This window comes from Ammospiza caudacuta, chromosome Z (genome assembly GCF_027887145.1).
Source record: "Ammospiza caudacuta isolate bAmmCau1 chromosome Z, bAmmCau1.pri, whole genome shotgun sequence".
Lineage (NCBI taxonomy): Eukaryota > Metazoa > Chordata > Aves > Passeriformes > Passerellidae > Ammospiza > Ammospiza caudacuta.
In genome coordinates this window covers 10,370,461-10,388,254 of record NC_080632.1, presented here as the reverse complement: position 1 = coordinate 10,388,254, position 17,794 = coordinate 10,370,461, and the positions used below count along the sequence as shown (strand labels likewise).

Sequence of the window (17,794 nt, the reverse complement as noted above, 5' to 3'; positions counted from 1 at the left end):
ACAAAGAGAAGCATCAGAATCCATGGAGATTCAGTGAAAACCATTAACAAGGCAAGCAATTGGTACAACTGTAATTTTCAAACTTATAAATCAAGACAAAGAAAGTTGTTTTTTCAAACTTACAGTAAGTGCTCTGATGAACAACTTTTCAGTCAGGAAACCAGAAAGCATCCAGGTTATAGAAGCCCCCTAGAGTACAAAAAAAAAAGAGAAAAAATGAACTATTATTGCAATTACTTCTGCAATATTTTTTCAAATATTCCAGAGATGCTAGTTGGTCTACACCCACACTTCATATTTCACAGAGATTAAAGATGTTTTCACCTCTTCCTTCATAGCCAAGTAGATTTGCAACACCCAATAAATTTGTGTGTGCAGCAGAAACACGTTTTGAATGACAAAGTAATATTGTTCAACATTTTCTCCCAAACCTACCTTATACCATTAGCTTAGAATCTTCAAGAAATGGGAAAAAAAAATCTCTTTTTTTACCTTGCTGTATGTGATGTTGTCAAAAAGAGACATTAAAGAAAATGATCCTTTGATCTTGTCTTCACTCTCTGACAGTGATCGAGCTATTTCACTATCTTCCCTTAAGACAGGTTGTACAACATGAGCATAAAAGATTTTATCCTGCAAGAAGAAGACAATTCTTGTCATGTGAGATGAACAGAAGATACTAATTTTCTGGAGAGAATGAGGAGTATGGAATTAGCACTATTATGAATAATTTCTCTATAAGCAAACTCCCCAACTCCCTAGCTTTCTACTGAAGAACAAGGGACCATATACCTGATCCTGACATTTCCTATATCAGTGACCAGTGAAAATATTACATCTTCAAAGTACTGTGGGCTTGGGCCTGACAGTCAGTTACAGTGTAATCCTCAGGCAAAAATAAGTCAACTGTATTAAACAGCAAATTAACAAATACTGAAAACTGAAAGCCTGTATTTCATTTATTTATGCTATGAATATGGCAGCATTTTCCTCCTAATTTCCCTCTTTCTTCTGCTGCAACCCTGAGCAATAACCTAAAACCTAAGCTACTGGAGGTGCCAGGGTTTAGCTGCGTGGCATTGCTGCTGTCACCCCGTGAGAAACAGGGAAGGAAAGTGGCTCCTCAGAAAATGTCTCCTGAGTAATTGTCACCTACCATGGTCAACAGCTCAGGGAAGGGCCTGAAGCATCTCTCCTGTAAGAGCAGGCTAAGAGAGCTGGGACTGCTCACCTGGGTAGAGAGGGCTCAGAGGGATCTCTGCAGCGTTGTATGTTTGTATGTGCGTGTGTACCTGAGCGGAAGCTGAGCAGGGGACAGAGCCAGCCCAGTGACAGGACCGGGGCAGTGGACACACACTGAAACACAGCAGGTTCTCTCTGAGCACCCAGGAGCAGCTTTTCCACTGTGGAAGTGACTGAGCATTTCAACAGGTTGCCCCAAGAGGTTGTGGAACCTCCATCCCTGGACACCTGCAAAAGCTGTCTCGGCACAGAGAGCTGTCTTGGGCAGTTGGATCTTCTGTGGCCCTGCTTGTGCAGGGAGGCTGGACAAGATGACCTGCACATGTGCCTGCTAACCTCAGCCATTGTCTGGCTCTGTGAACATTTATGACCCACAAAATGGCAAGATCTATGTTCTTACACCTGTGTGATTAAGTCTGCATTCCCAAGGCACATTATCTAACTGCAATGTATCAAACAGAATTATTGCCCAGTATTAAAATTTACTTTATGGACACAAATGACAACTGCTGATTTTCAGAAAGGCAAGCTTCTAAATTAAATGTCTAAATTTAAAAAAAGTCAAGTATTTATTTCCAATTTACAATTCAGAGACCTTAACAATTTTCACTGGTATTAAGACACTGTATTGCAGAGAATAAAGTGAGCTGTTGTTGAAGTTCAAAGGAGAAGGTAGGCATATCTCATGACCTAGAAATACTCCTGACAGAAATTGTTTGGCATGTCTTTATGAGTTTCCAATCAAACATATAATTAAGAGCTTTGGTGAATGCAAAAAGGAAATTGACAAATTGTTGCCGGGCTTGCAAGGGTTGCAGGAGTGAAGAGATAAATGAGAATCTTGACTCCATGATCAGAAGGCTGGATTTATTAATTTATGATATATGTTACATTATGACTATGCTAATAGGAATAGAGAGAAAGGTTCAGAAGCTGCTAAGCTAAGAATAGAAAGGAGCTCTCCCTGATTCTGTCCCAGAGAGAGCTCAGTCTTTGATTGGCCCTTAGTTGTAAACATGCAACATGGGCCAATCACGGATGCACCTGTTGCATTCCACAGCAGCAGACAACCATTGTTTACATTCTCTTCCTGGGGCCTCAGCTTCCCAGAAGGAAAAATCCTAAAGAAAGGATTTTTCACAAAAGATGTCTGTGACAACAAATGGTGTTTCAATTTAGCCACATAAAAGCACCCTGGAGAAACTGCCCAGACTCAAGGCCCTCCCTTCCTTCAGAAGCTGATGGCACCATGTACAGACATTTAAGATTGCAGGGCAAGTGCACCTCACGCATCTCATGGCTGCAATTAGCAGACCCTATCTATCTGTATCTCAGTTTAACAATGGACAGAGTCTTCTAATATGCTATGGGATGATTTATGCTTATTCCCATTTGGGCAGAACAGGAAGGAATTCTACCCTGCTGTTGGATTAGCTATTGAATTTGTCTTATCTACAACCAGATATCCAGCGACCCAGTGGGGTAAGCAGATTCAAAATGACCCAGCCTAATCTGTGCCTCATAAAGATAGTGGAGGACTGGGATAATTAGAAAAGAGCCTGGCAGGTGAGGAGGAAAACCATCAGCTACAACAGGACCCAGGAGAGAAATCTGGGTTTGCTACATGACAGATCTAGGGCCAAACAGCCACTGCAGAATCCCAGCTGTCCACCTGTCCTTTGCACCAGCCACAGAGGGCTGGATATGATCCCAGTGCCCCCACAGGGAAAGAATCAGGACTGAGTGATCTTTCCCCCAGGAGTGACATTTATAATAGCACTGTTCGATTAGCTCCCATCTCCTGCACCTTCCTTCCCTTTGTGCACGATGGAACCTGGCTAGTGAGCGCTGGCACTTACCAGTGAAAGCTTGGGCTCAACAAAGGTGGCTCCCAGGTACTCAAAGTAAGATGCCAGGCCCTCGTTAAGCCACAGGTCATTCCACCAGTTCATGGTAACCAGATTTCCAAACCACTTAAATTGAAAGAAAAAAATATCTCAAAATCTTCTTGGAGTGCTGTTTTCACTTTTTTTGCAGGTTAAACAGCTTTTGCAGGTTAAACACACATAAACAGGCTGAAGTAACTTTATTTAACGTCTTTGTGTGAATTGAATAAAATGCTGAATGTTCTTTCAAGTAGTGAAAATTCAGTAGAAAAAGGCATGTTTTAGAAAAAAGTCAGAAGTTCAGGGCAGTAATTTTTAAATTGCTTCATCTACAATTTCATACCATAAGGGTCCACCTCAGTGCATTATGTCATTCTTATAGAAAATTTAATTTTAAAGACTTCTCAATATAAATTAAATTTCTAAAATATCATACCAGACTATGAGTAAAAGTAGGACATCAATCAAGCAATTACAAAATCATATTTCCATGCTCTTAGCAAAGAGAAATTGTCAAAGGAATGTCACACAAAACTGGGGAAGTAACCATTTCCAAAACCAGCAAATCCCTCTCATGGCAAGTACAAATCTTCCAAAACAGCTGCTGTGTTCTCATATCTGGCATTTAATATTTAACAAAAAACCTATCATTTCTGGATTTATATTTTATTTGCTAATTCTTAAAAACCAGAACTACAAGTTTATTGTAAAATAGATTGTAGTTAACCACTGACATTTATTTAATTGGCCTGCAGTAAAAACATTCTACTCATCTGAAGATCTGCAAAGTTACAGACATTGTCAGAAAGGCATAAATGTGCACTAGCCAAGTTAAGCTATTTTTGCTAATTTTACTGACTAAGTGCAAGTAGTTGTTGCTCAAGCAAATAACAGGAAATTAAACACTGTCAATAAGGAAGTGCAACTGTATTATCATTCCAAATAAAGTAAGAAAGAATTTGGAAATCTCTATGAAAGCTGGGCAAAGATCCAGCGCAAAGTATTTTCACAAAGTTAATTTTGTTCTATTGTACTATGGGCTGTGTCTTAGAGAAAAACAAAAACACTTTGCAGTATGTACATGCACTGTCCCTATAAAAGGACACTGATGAACTCAGTGTGAGTGTCCTGATAAAGTACTAAGTTTATTGTGTGGACAGCAGTATCATCCCTACATCCCCAGAATATCTTCTCTCATGGCATTTAAGTACTGTGCAAGGAAAAAACCAAGTGTCCCATTAACAGTTTCATATCAATGAGTCCTGAGCAATCAGCATGCAGTCTGAAAGATGAGAGAACCTACTTTTAACATTGCTTTATCAGCAGAACATACGATCAGATAGGCTTTCAGTCCTCTAGTGCTCACACACACCCTCTACTGTTAAGTGATTATTTTGCTTCTATTAATCAGTAACTGCATCATCAGCAACCATGAGGAAACAATGTCACATGTAAATACATGTACAGAATTTTTTACCACATGCCTGGTGTCCTAGTTCATGTGACACAACTAAGGCAATCATTGCCTTCCTGCTTGTGAATTCATCACTTGGGAGGTTCATCAATGACGCTTCTTGGAAAATCATTAGCCCCCAGTTTTCCATACCACCTGCTCCAAAATCAGGCAGTGCAACCAGATCTAAATTGATTCAAACAGAAACACACACAAAAAAAGTTATCTTAAATATTTTCATAAATAAAATGCTCACAATTTTAATGCTCACACTGGCTCAGCACCCCACTGAAGGATACTACATGGTAGTGCTTCTTTGTGGCATTACAGCAAAACTTGCAAATGATCACTGAAATTTCTTCTTGTCATGCTTTCCATCTATGATGCCATTCCTTCAGGAAGCCACATAATTAATTTCCACAAAGCCCAGATCTGTACTGTATCATCTACCTACAAATGTTCTGAATTTAAATGGAGGTTAGAAGAGAATATGTATTCACTGCTGGCTGTCATAAATCTTTCTCTGTGAGTTTCTCTTGTGTTTGGATAGGGTAATAATTACCTTTTTTCAGCCTAGCAACTGATAAAAAAGAAGTCTTGCTCTTTCAGCTGTGTGAGAAGAGGTACCTTTTCCACTCTTGTTTGAAAGGTGCCTTAGAAACATCATCTCTTTATTTACAGTACAGTAAGACTGTCACCTCTATACTGCCTCTTCTGCCTTCTGCACAGGCATCAGTTTTCCAGTTCAAATGTGAGAGCTGGACAAAACATCAGGGTCTCAAGGAAAGATATACTGTTTAAACTCAGCAGGGAAAATCAAAATTTGGAAAAGCTGTACAGAACATTTAGAAACAGCTGACCACAAGAAAGCTGCAGACCAAAGCAAGGCAATTAATGCAAGCATGGTGCTGAATCCCTTTACAGGTAGGCTGCGTCTCAACTGGGATTATTGCCTCCATCTTACAGCAAAGGTGTTTCACTTCTGGTGAGGCAGCCCTTATCCAGCCTTGGGGCAGGAGACCTCACTTACAACAGCATTAAAATCAGGTGTAGACAAACCCTGGGTTAAAGACCCTAGGTTTAAATGTGCTTTTTCTTAATTTCACATTTAAGTTTGCAATACAAATCTCTTGCATTTACATGGAGGCACTCTTGATTGGTCTAATTTTACCAATTTTTAAGTGAAACTTTAAAGAAAGACACTGGGAAATCCAGTGGATATTGCAAGGCATTACAGTGGGGATTGTAATGGTATTACAGCCCTCTCTGAAACTGAAATTCTGCCTAGCAGGAAGTCTACAACACTGTTCCTCTACTTCTGTTGTGTATTAGTTTTATGCTAATGAATTAATGTATTGACATTGCTACTAAACACAGCAATACATGCATGAAACAGAATAATCTACAGCCCTTGCCTAGCTTGTAAGTCTTAGATTACTAAGACTAGAAAATTTGAAGAGTGTAGACTGCATATATTGCATTTTGCAAAAGAAGTGTAGTGAGTAATTCTACAAGTTATTAGAAATACACTGGGAGATAATAAATTCACACATATTAAGATTTATTTATTTCAAGTGCCAAAATACAGATTTGACAAATCAACAAACTATCCTGTTAAGAAAAGGGGAAATTCCTCTCCCCCAGTCCTGCAATCCTCTAAAATCATTGGTAGGTCCAGAATTAATTTTAGATAAGAATTGTTTACTGTCTTCTCAATATTCCACCCATTTTCCCATAATATTAATGCTGAGTAGCAAACGAACTGTAGAGTGAAACAACACGGTGTCATCGTTTTTTTTGTCTGAACCAACTTACCCAAGTTTCTACCCATTTGAAGCAGAAACAATGTTTTCCTGCAGGCAATCCTCCTTGTTTTTCTGGGGAGGAATGTGCAGGAACACACACCCAAGGCAAGACAGGAATACACTGAAGAAAGTAAGGAATGCTTTGTGGGGACACAGGCTGCATAGAGGCAGCATGGATTTACCTGAAGGGCATAGGAACTGCAGCATCCTTGCATGCTGTGATCCCAGAGACAGCCCATGCCACTGAACTACACCTTTCTATCCACTTTGTTGTCCAACTCGCTCCTTTTATCAGGAGAATAGGTCTTAAAAATGGGTGGAATGCAAAGGTAAGAGTGTTGAGTTACAGGTTAGTAAAAGCCATGAGACAGAAAGGAGAATTCAATGATTTAAAGTTTAGGGGGTTTATTCCATGAATGTGGTAAGCTGTAAAAGGAGAACCCTGGGAAAAACCCCACAGCTTCTGTGAACATCACACCATCAGCAGCCATTTCTCACCCATTCCAGAAAATAAGTCATCTCACCTGTCTTTGGCAGAGGGTAGCTGACATTAAGTATGTCTTCCAGAAATGAAAATATTGGGCCTGTGATATTTAAAGCATAGTCAACATACCCATTTTTAACTGCCTCCTTCCGGGCCCAAATACGTATCTGCAATAAAACAAGGAAGAATGCTTTTAAACAACCCTCACATTTCATTTTCTTTGCTTCTCCTCTGTGAGTCATTGTTGGAAAAATGCTGTCTGTGCACACCAGACCATTCAATGAACTTTTAATTTTAAAAAATCCAACTGAAGTTTTACTGGACCTAACAAAATGCAGCACAGACCCTGATCCTGCTAAAATCTAGGGGAGTTCCAGTACTTCAAAGGACAACGATTTGAATACAACTATACATAGCAGGAACAAATGAAATAATAGCTTTTATTTTCTTAAGTGGAAAACACTGTAAAACCATTAAGAATTAAAAATATTATTTAAGAATATCTTAAAACCAATGTATTCCAGTGAGTGTGTGTGGGTGGCAGGCTTGCATTTAGCCCACCTGAAGAGAGAGAAATAGGTGTTTGCAGTCCTAACATGCACATCTCTCCTCCTGAGCTTTCTCTGAGACCACTGGCCTGCCCTTTGCTGGAGAGAGCAGGTGACATCTGAGCAGATGACATCAGTACCTCCAAGTAATGAAGACCACAGCAGCAAGAAATCTTTCCTCTCCTGTGCCCATCGACTTTGTTTCCATACTGAAAAGAGCAGCTGCTTGCCCAAAAGTGATGGAGTAGCCTGAGAAAAGGTTTTTATCTCCATCTCTGAACAAGAGACCCCTCGCCAGGTGCCCAGCAGCTCAAAACTTTCATATTTCTTGCATCTAAATGCAATGCATGATCTCACAAGGACCTGCACAGCCAAACCCTAAGAGCATGCTTGGAAAACATCAGGATTCAATTCACAATGGAAAAAAAAAATTAAGCATATTCAGTCAAGAGAAGCCCTCTTTTCAGCCAAAGCTTCAGAAGAGATTCAAATACCCAATCACTTAATTTTGCTAAACCTTAACCCAGCTAGCATCTTAAAATCCTGATCCTAGTATGAGCTTTGAGTGTTTCAGTTTACCAGAAACATCAAAACAGGCACAAGAAACATGCTCACACAAATACTGTGGCGGCATAAACTGAGAACTCTGTCCAAAACCTAGGGGTGAAATACCCTCTCCACTCAATCTCACAGAACACAGGTGGTGCCTTTTCCCTCTGAAAACAAGCTCCTTTGATGCTCTGCTCTGCTGACTCCTCAGTGCAAGAACCCAGTCCAAGAGCTAGGCCCAAGCAAAAGCCCCCACAGCCATCGCTGTAAGTATCCAACAAGTTCAACACAGGAGATGGCAGATCTGACATACCAAATCCAACTTTCCCTGCAAAAAAGACCCAATGTTGTGCTTCTTAGACAATCTCTGCACTCTCCACTTATATTGCTCCACCTTTTCCCAGCAGGATGAGAGCAAACTAACTGTGAAGTGCTCTCATTTAATAAGAAGATAAAGTAAATCTAACTTTAATGGCTCTATGCTTGAACTTACTATTTATTTTGGAAGAACTTGATATATCTTTTCCCCATTAACTTTGAATGAAGGAAAGGAAGTGAAGCAACTGCTGCCCATGCAGTACATTTTTTTTTACAGCTTCTCTCAGCAAGCCTAGGACATTTTAATCTAAGAACAAAACTGAAACTCATAGATGAAGAAACTTCAAACCCAAAACAGTCCCTTTTGGAGGCTAAAAGGTGTGCATACTGTGGAATAGAAGGTTAATGTACTGGTATACAAAATGTTTGGAGTTCAGTGTCACTCCTACTGATGTCACCATGTGGCTCCTTTGAGGAACAAGGCACTGAACATCAGTGGTTTGTCACAGCATTGGAAATGAGTATGTTTTCCAGCTAAGACACCTAAGAAAGTAAGAAGATCATGAGTTATAACAGGTATTTTCTGCAGAGTAGCTGCTCCTAGATTTTAACATACATAGGCTATACCTACTTGTGCAGTTATATGAAATGAACAGGACAAGACAACAATCCAATTGTCCCAAAGGAAAACTTTCTGCAGAAATATCTACAGGACAGATGTTAGCAGTTTTGCAACATAAGCATATAGTTTGGGAATAGTATTTAGCACAGTTAATGTCTGTGATGTCCTCAAACTACATGATGCACCAGAGGGCCAACTTGTGTTGTAAATTCCTGTAAGGCGTCAGACAGCCTCATATCTACCTCATTTCCCCGCTCAGTTCTGGTGACGTAATCGAAATCACAAATCACAAAAGCAGTCAAGTAAGTTGACATTTTCACTGAAGTGTTAAATGTGGTAACTGTCCACAGGCTTCCATTTTCATCCTTCACTTCACATACATCTAGAAAAAAAGCCAAAGAATTATTAAAACCAAAGTTCTCCCATAATAAACAAGGAATTTTGTGTTTTCTGCATGTTTATTTTTTACTCCTTTCTTCAATGTGGTGTATTCCTGCACTGACTGGTATGTTCCTGGGAGAAGGAAAGCAGCCAGACTTGTTGCTACTGACGTGTACCAGAGCCGTGACCTTCCATGCAAGCAGCAAAAATTCACTCTTGGGCTTCGTGACTGAAGTCTTGGAAGGATATCAAATTCCATCACTTTTAAGTTGTGGGAAAGCTGAGGATAATTTATCCCATGCTACCTATCTAAAACATACAACCTGTTGTGACCAAAATGTTGGTTAGGTCTGCCTAAAAATTATTAAATACTTAATCAGATACCTTCCCTTTAAGTAAGGAGGACACAGGCGAGATTCTTTGGGGTAGAAAATGCTTCCAATGATTCTCACAGCCATCCCACCTATTATAATTCCTAAGGGACTTTGCTTCCATGCAAATGTCATAAAACTTACTTTTATGGCTGTAGTGGTTTTACAAAACCATGACAATGGCTGAAAATTATTTAGTTGAAAAATAAAGATCATGGCATTGAACTGCAATAAAAAAAGAGTTTTTAAGAAGGTGGCAAGAGACCCAATGGATTTCCATAGGAATACTAATTTAGAAAATTTGTTTGGAATCTTATACTCCACAGACATCCCCCTTGAGATCCCAGCAAGGGACAGAAGGGGCATCTCCAGAGCCTTATACTCCTCTTGTTCCTATTCTGCACACACACAGGAGGCTAGAATGTCTCTGCATGGAAGAAAATATTTTAATTTGTTGTAAATATGTACTGAGAATTAAAGTACCCTCTTGATGTCACAAATACGGACTTTGCATTCCTAGGGCTGTGATTTTACTTTAAAATGATGTCAGACAGTATGACAGGCACACTAATGAAGAAGTAATTATCAGAAATCAAACTCTGTGCAGCCTTGAGCAGGCAGAGGAGAGCACACCACGACTGATAAAATTGATCAACAGAATGGTTACCATCGGGGGCATTGATTATCAATAAAAGTGCCCAAACTTTTAAGGTCATAGGCATAGATTTTCTGTGCCTTTTGAAGACACTAGCAAATGGACAACAGAACACTTTTTAAGATGACATAAACTTCTCAGATGAATTGTACCCTTTTTAAAAGTAATGTAGGGGGAGAAAAAAAGCATACATCGAGTTGTTGTTTACCTACCAATAGCAGGCATGTTGGAAAGAGCCACATAGCTTGGGTCATGGATAATTCTGATATTAAATGTGGCCTTCATGGCGGGTTCATCAAAACATGGGTAAACTCTCCTGGCATACGTTGGTTCCATTTGGGAGGCAATGAGCATACTGTATTAAAAATGCAAATAAGATTAATTCAGCATGCTACAGCTGATCAATATTATATATATACATAGAAACAACAAATCAGAAAAAGCAGCAAGTGAAGCATGTAGATATGCAGATTTGGAAAAGATTCAGCTATTATTTAAGGTCATGACTAAATCCCCATACCCAACAGCCAGTTCAGTTTGGATGTTTGTAGAGAAAAGCAGTCTTTTTAATTGCATTTGGTCTTTTTTCGTTGCAGGCCTTTTCCAGATTAAATATTTGAGCATTTCTATTTTGTTTGCTAAAACAGAGTTGATTAAAGAGATACAGGAGATCATATCTTTTTACACCTGCTCTTCTCCCTAATGCATGAACTCTTAGTAATAATTACATGTTTACACAACATTGTGATAATTGTTAACTAACTGCATATGCATGCACTTGCATAACTCTGACAAGTGCCACTGAGAAGTACCCTTGGGAACGCAGCACCAGTGCTGTTCCAGTGCACTGGCAAGCCCAGAACAATATTCAATATTCAATAATATTCAGGATCCTCTATGCCAAGGAGCTGCACCTCACTTGGGGCAGATCTCTGTGGCACACTGTGAGGGATGCACTCCTCCTGTGTGAACCAAGAGAGCTTGGCTCCACTCAGATGCTCAGCAAGTGGGTCCAGTCAAGGTTAATCCTCCTGCGTGAGGCTGTCAGTGAGAATTCAGGAGTAATTCAAAACTGGACACTGGACTGGACTGGTAAATGGCAGGAACTGCATTAATAGTAGAAAAGCTGACTACAAATCAATCACTTTACACCATACCATCTGCAGCTATCAGTCTGCTGAGCGGCAGATAGTGTGGTGCTCCAAGGTTACCCTTGAAGTTGTAAGACCCTTTACCCGGCCCTGGACATGGCTGAACTGTTGACATTTTTTTGCATGCAACATTCAAGATTTTTTATAGGAAACTTTCTCAATAATCTTTATATCCCATCATAACTATAAGTGTAGTTCATTGACTTCTAATCCGTCCATATTTACTAAACACTAAAATATCTATTTGTACTTAATACTTACTCATTGTTAAATATGAACACCTAAATTTACTGTTGGAGTTATCTCCGACTCTTCTCCTGCAACACACACTTGCTGGAAGCAAAAGATAAACCAATGTCTTGTGGCAGAGCTCTCAAGAAGCTGTACATCTGAGCTGTTCACACGAGGGCATCCATGCCAAGAATTAGAAAAAATACACATTCAGTGGTCCGCAAAGCCCCAGACCTGTCAGCCAAGCAGTACCAGCAGCTGAGCACACAAGAACAGCATAATCTCCTGCTTCTGTGACCTCACTACTACAGGGAAAATGTTCTTCTGTTGTAGTTGAGGTGTTTCCCAACAGTTTATTCCCACCAATGTGAGAAATGCTTATTCTTAGCACTGAGGCATCCCAAACAAGCAGGAGCCATCAGGGCAGTACCCATACCTACAGTGGGTAATGAGTCAGATCTGCACTACGTTCCAGTAATTGATGCAGAAGCAACTAAAAAAAATCAGTGCAAATACTGTGTTTAGTTACATTTTGGAATGCCTGTTCAGCCCTATCCAGTCAAGTGTTTCATGCATAGGACATATGCAGAGCAAAATTCCAAAAGGATTTCAAGATATTGATGTGAACAGCGACCTGCATAAAGCCTGCACTTCATAGCACAGCCTATGGGATGCTCTAACCCTGAAGCAGCACACATGAGCTCATTCCTGGCAGAGCAAGAGCTCTGTGCAGAACGATGAACAACAAAACCTCTGCACTGTGGATGTTTGAGCCAGCAGTGCTAGAGAAGAGCAAAACTGGTTTCTGTATCTTTCTGCCTACTCAGGTGCTGGTATGGACTACATGCTACATGCAGAATACTGATTCCCATTTCAAGGGGAAACCCTTCACACACCTAAAGCTAGACAAGTGTGAGTTTCTTCCCTTTTCACTTTCTTTGCTCCTGCAAGCACTGCAGACATGGGTTATCCTTGATCCATAACAAGAGATCCCATTTTTCAGCGTTTTCTTTTGTGTGTAAAACATGATCAGGTGCTTAGTAGGAATTGTCAGCAACAGTAAAAACACATACAGTCATCAATGGTCAAACTGATAACAAAAAATTTCTGTCTTGGATATTCAGTGAAGTTGGAGCTTTGGTTTATTCTGTTTTGCAGAGGTAAGGTTAAGACTTCTGAAAATAGCTGTCACTCCGAACAGCTTTCCAACCCAGTGCAACAACAGTGGGGTTAGCTGACCAAGAAATATGGCCAATAAAAAAGGAAGTTCACATGGAACAAACATTTCAGGGACCTCACTTCTCAAAGCTTGCCTTGCTCAGACTCTTCTGAAATGAGAGATCACCAGCAGAAATCACAAAACCCACTAAGGCTTCTAACACGTGGGAGAAACACAGAAGAGCATGACCATAGAGGTCACATTTTCTATCACAGCTGCTGGTTTCAGTGAGGTGCTGAGGTCAGAAAGTCTCTGCAGGAAACTGACCCAGGGTCTGCTGAAGACTGGTACCCATCACTTTAGAGAAATCACAGGACAGCCTGCTGGAGGGGGAAGTTTCCTTGCAGAACAGTAACTGGCTTTGTACTGACAGCTGAAAAGCACTGGAAGTTTTTATATAATTTCTCATCTATGTAATTCATTAGAATCCAACTTCTTCTGTCATTAATACCTTAACAGACCTTACAAATCACTCAAAATTTATCTCCTCCAAGCAAAACCCCTTCAGTGTTTTTGGAACCCATCAGGTTAAGGAAATGGTAAAGTGATGACCTAAATCTTGGTGAAGGAAAAATAAGAAGATACTATTGCATACCCTTGATTCAGAGAAAACCTTTTTTAAGCAAAAAAAATGTGCAAAATCATTCAATAATATCAGTTATGTGTGCAGGAACAAATAAAAAACCAATACATTGCACCTGCATTCAGTGGATTTTCTTTGATTTATTCCATTGTCTAAAAACCACTGTCATCTTTTTAACCAGACTGCAATCTCACATTTCATTAGTGCTTTGCGATGAGCTAAAAATGAAAAGGAGAATTTGTCATAAACCCTCTAAACAACTGGAAACTTAATTATACATGTTATTTGAATGATTTAAAAACTCTTTTTCTTATTTTCTACTGTTCCAGCGAGGCTGATGACAACCTTTTTTTTTTTTTTTCCAGATATTCTGAGTTTTATACAGCCTGAATCAAAAAAAAAAAAAATATCAGTATCTAATTCAGTGTTTCTTATGTTTTTGATAAGAGAAAGACCCTTGCAAAAAACCCTTGCAAGAGTATTAAAATGGTAAGATAAAAAAGCAATTCTTTATTGGAAGCTTCCAGGTGTCTCCACAGGGCACTGTGGGCTTGCCAGTATCAGATTTCTACATTTTTTATTAGTTTACCAAATTATCATATGATATGGACATAACACTGTCCAATTAGAAGAGCAGTTGGTAAGGTAATTTTTCCCCTGGGTACTGTCCCATTGGAGCTGGTCCAGGGCTTCTTTGCCCTACTTCTTGCTAGGACTTCATGGATTCTGACTGAAAAATAAAAATTGTTCTTCTTGTAGGTCTTCTACTTGAAAATAAGACTAAACAGCATTTCAGGAATGTATTAGAAGGTTAGCTTATTCCTCTGAAATATAAGAGAAGGAGTAAGAAAAATACCAGGATCTGTATAATCACATATAAATGGTCTAAAAAGCTACAAATATATGAAAAAATACTTAAAACCCAAAAATCTTTAGGCATAACTTAGATAGGACTTGATTGAATTAATACCACATCAGAGAGCACACTGGCACAGAATTAAGTAATTAAGTGTTGGTTCCTTTCTAATTTGGATTTTTATAAAATTATGCAAATTTAAAAATTTTAGATTTTTCTTACCTTAAATTGCACAAATAATCCTATGAACAACAATCAGTGAATGAAGAAACAGCAATTAACCAAAACAGAATGTGCTTCCTAAAATACTTATTGTTATACTGCACTTTTCTCTAAGGCTTACCAAATTATCACCTTTTTCTTCAAAAGGGAAAATAAAAATAAATAAAACCTGTATAAGTTGATAAGTTGCATTTTCCAGATGTGGCAGACAATGGCATCAGGATTTACACAAGAGCTGAAAAGGCAGCTTGTTGAGAAGAGCCACACAATCCTCCCCCACATCAGTAAAAACTATTAACTTCATTTTGTGATTTCATGTTATTGCCACTACAGAGCAGCCTCTACAGAGGCTTGAATGTATGGATCTTGCGACTGCATTTTACCTGCTCAAACAAGGAGCCTATGAGCTGCTGAGATAAAGTTTATTTTAGTGGTGTTTGCTCAGCAAATCACGACATCTTTGATTATTAAAGAAGAGATAACTTTAAAGACAGCAATTAATCTGCTTCTTCTTCAACTGTCTATTTTGAGAAACTTGTCTTCCAGTGGAAGTACTTAAATTCTAATCTTAAATTTCACTTCTCTTTAGCAGGTTTCACATCCAGAAATGAAAAAGGAAAAGAAAAAGAAAACGAAAAATATTATTTTGAGGGTGAAAATGTTTTAGATTATTGACTACCTAATAAACTCACACTGTCCCAGGACTGATTTTGCAGTTCAAAAGAGGAAGAAAGCATCCTGATAGCACCCACAGTGGAAATCATGGATTGTCGGGTGACAGCTGAACCAGTTCATGTGCATTAGCACCTACAAGGATGGCACAGCTGCCCAAAGCAGCCACCCATCCTACTCCACCATGCTTTTGAGATTGCATGTGGTCAGCGTCTCTAAGCTCATGCCCAAATACACAGCCAGAATCCCGGGTTCGTGATAAAGACACGGGTTGAGGAGAGCTGTCAGCGCTACGCGGACCCCGCTGGGGCCGGGATGAAGATTCTGGGACGGGCTCCAGCTCCCAGGCACTGGGCACAGGTACTGTCTGACCGCCTTGCTGCGCGCAAAAAAGGCGCTAAGAGACCACAAGTTGTCCAGCCGGTGCTGCAGGTGAAGTCACCTGCCGACGGAGAGCCGGGGCAGCCCGACCGATGCTCTCCGGAGCGCGGAGCGGCCGCCCCGGGCACAGCCCGGAGTGTGCGGCGCGCTCGCTCTGGAGCCGGCGCCGCAAGCCCCGGAGGTGCGGAGCGCTCAGAGCCCGTCCCTCGGCAGGGCTCGCCCGGCGCCGCTCCCGCCTCGTCCCGGCACGGCCGCCCCACCGCTGCCGCCGGGGCTCGGGGTGCCCGCCGCGGCCGCCGCCGCCTACCTGCTCTGCCCCCGGTCGGTGTAGCGAGTGAGGAAGAGCCCGTCGAGGTCCTCGTCCAGCCGGCCCTGGAAGCCCAGCTGCAGCACGTAGCGGCGCCCGGCGCGGAGCCGGCCGCGGAGCTCCAGCACGGCCACCTCGCCCGCCTCGTCGTGCCGCAGCCCCGCCACCTCCACGGCGGCGCCCGGCTCGGACAGGGGCCCGCGCACGGCGGCGGCCCCGCGGCTCCGCAGCCCGGCGCTGTGCAGCACCGCCGCGTCCGTGTCGCGCAGGCAGCGCACCGTGATGTTCACCTGCCCGGTGAAGGCGAACGGCCCCGCCTGGCCCGGCCGCACCCGCGGCCACAGCTCCAGGTCGTAGTGGAGCGGCAGGAGGTGGCGGGGCAGGCGGCGAACGGAGCCGGCAGCAGGCGCGGGCGGCGGAGCGGCGGCGGGGCCGGGGGCGCGGGGCGAGGGCGGCGGCGGCGGCGCCGCCTCCTGCCGGCAGCGCCCGTAGAGAGCGGCGAGCGCCAGCAGCGCGGCCAGCAGCGCCAGCAGCAGCGCGGCCCCCGCGGCCGCCGCCCGCCGCCCCACGTAGAGCCCCCCGGCGCGGGTCCCCATCCCCGCCGCTCTGCGCCCCGACGGCCGCGGCCGCCGCTACTTACGGGGCGGGGGAGTGAGCGCGGCCGAGGGCGGGACGAGCCCGGCCGGGGGAGTCGGGTTCCCCCCCGTGCCGGGGAAGCCGCCGCGCCAAGGGCCGCTCCGGCGGGGCGGGCGGCCCGGGGACACGGGCCCCGTGCGGGCAGCGGGGCCGCGGCAGCCCCGGGCGGGGGAAGCTGCCGGCTGCCCCCGTCCCGTCTGCCTCAGCAGCCCGCGGGGGAAACGCTACGGCGGACAGCCAGGCAGCCGCTCCTTATGTACGTGCGAGTGGCCGTGCCGGCGGCGGGGCTGGGCGGGAGATGCCGCATGCCGAGGAGCCCCCGGGAATGAGGGATGCGGCGCTGCCCGGGAATGAGGGATACGGCGCTGCCCGGGAATGAGGGATACGGCGCTGCCCGGACGGACGGAACGGCCCCCAGTGGTCCCGGCCGTGTCTCAACGCAGGGCGGAGGCTCGGGGCTGCAGAAAACTCTGGTACGGAGGCGACCGTCGGGCCGGTAGTGGGGGATCTCCATGTACCGGCCAGAAAAAAAAAAAGCCAAAAAAACCCCAAGAAACCAAAACCAAAACTGCACAAATGTTTCTACGTCTTTTACCACAGTGGCAGGAGAAAAAATGAGGAAATGGCAGGGTCATTGAGGAGCACAAGAGTTGTGGTTGGAGTGTTACCTGTTCTCGAGGGAAATCTATGTTAGATGATCGAGTCTGCAAAATCTTTGGTACATAAAGCCGCGACCAAAGTGAGTTTTTAATAAATAGTTTAGAGTCCCATTCCTTGCAGCTCAGTTGAGGCTATAAACATCACTGTGCTGTCCATACATATTTAACCTCATTACAATCAATAGGATTAATCCCCTCTTCCCAGTTAAACACATACTGAAAAGGTTTGCCCGTTTGTGTCAGATTGCTAGCAAGATTGAAAAATGAAACCTTGTAAAATTTCCTGGTGTTTTTTCTCAGTTGCTCCTTTTCTAAATCACGATGAGCCATGCATTAACAGAGGCAGAAGCCAGGAGCAGTGGTTCTTGGGTGCCATTGCCTTAGGCACTTTGTAAATAGGATTACAAGCAGTGTTTCCCCCTCCTTTTTTTCTTCTCTTATTTTTTTCCTTTTAATTTACTCTCAACCAACACACACCCACCACATTTTCTTGGACCCAAGATAATTTCCTGGGGCTTGTAGTCTGCACAAGAGCCACGTTCCACAAACATCTCTGTTTGCAA

The 17,794-nt window shown here is 42.8% G+C and overlaps 1 protein-coding gene across 1 annotated transcript in view; it reads right to left on the bottom strand.

The window, feature by feature from the left end:
- Positions 1–16,532, bottom strand: part of LVRN (laeverin) — a 34,025-nt gene extending 17,493 nt beyond the window's left edge. The window contains exons 1-8 of the mRNA XM_058823815.1: positions 15,937–16,532; positions 10,527–10,669; positions 9,150–9,289; positions 6,911–7,037; positions 4,613–4,767; positions 3,102–3,215; positions 493–633; positions 124–189 (exon numbers count right to left, since the gene is read on the bottom strand). Coding sequence (XP_058679798.1) covers positions 124–189; positions 493–633; positions 3,102–3,215; positions 4,613–4,767; positions 6,911–7,037; positions 9,150–9,289; positions 10,527–10,669; positions 15,937–16,532 — 1,482 coding nt within the window. The remainder of the gene's footprint in view (positions 1–123; positions 190–492; positions 634–3,101; positions 3,216–4,612; positions 4,768–6,910; positions 7,038–9,149; positions 9,290–10,526; positions 10,670–15,936) is intronic.
- Positions 16,533–17,794: the final 1,262 nt, after the last annotated feature.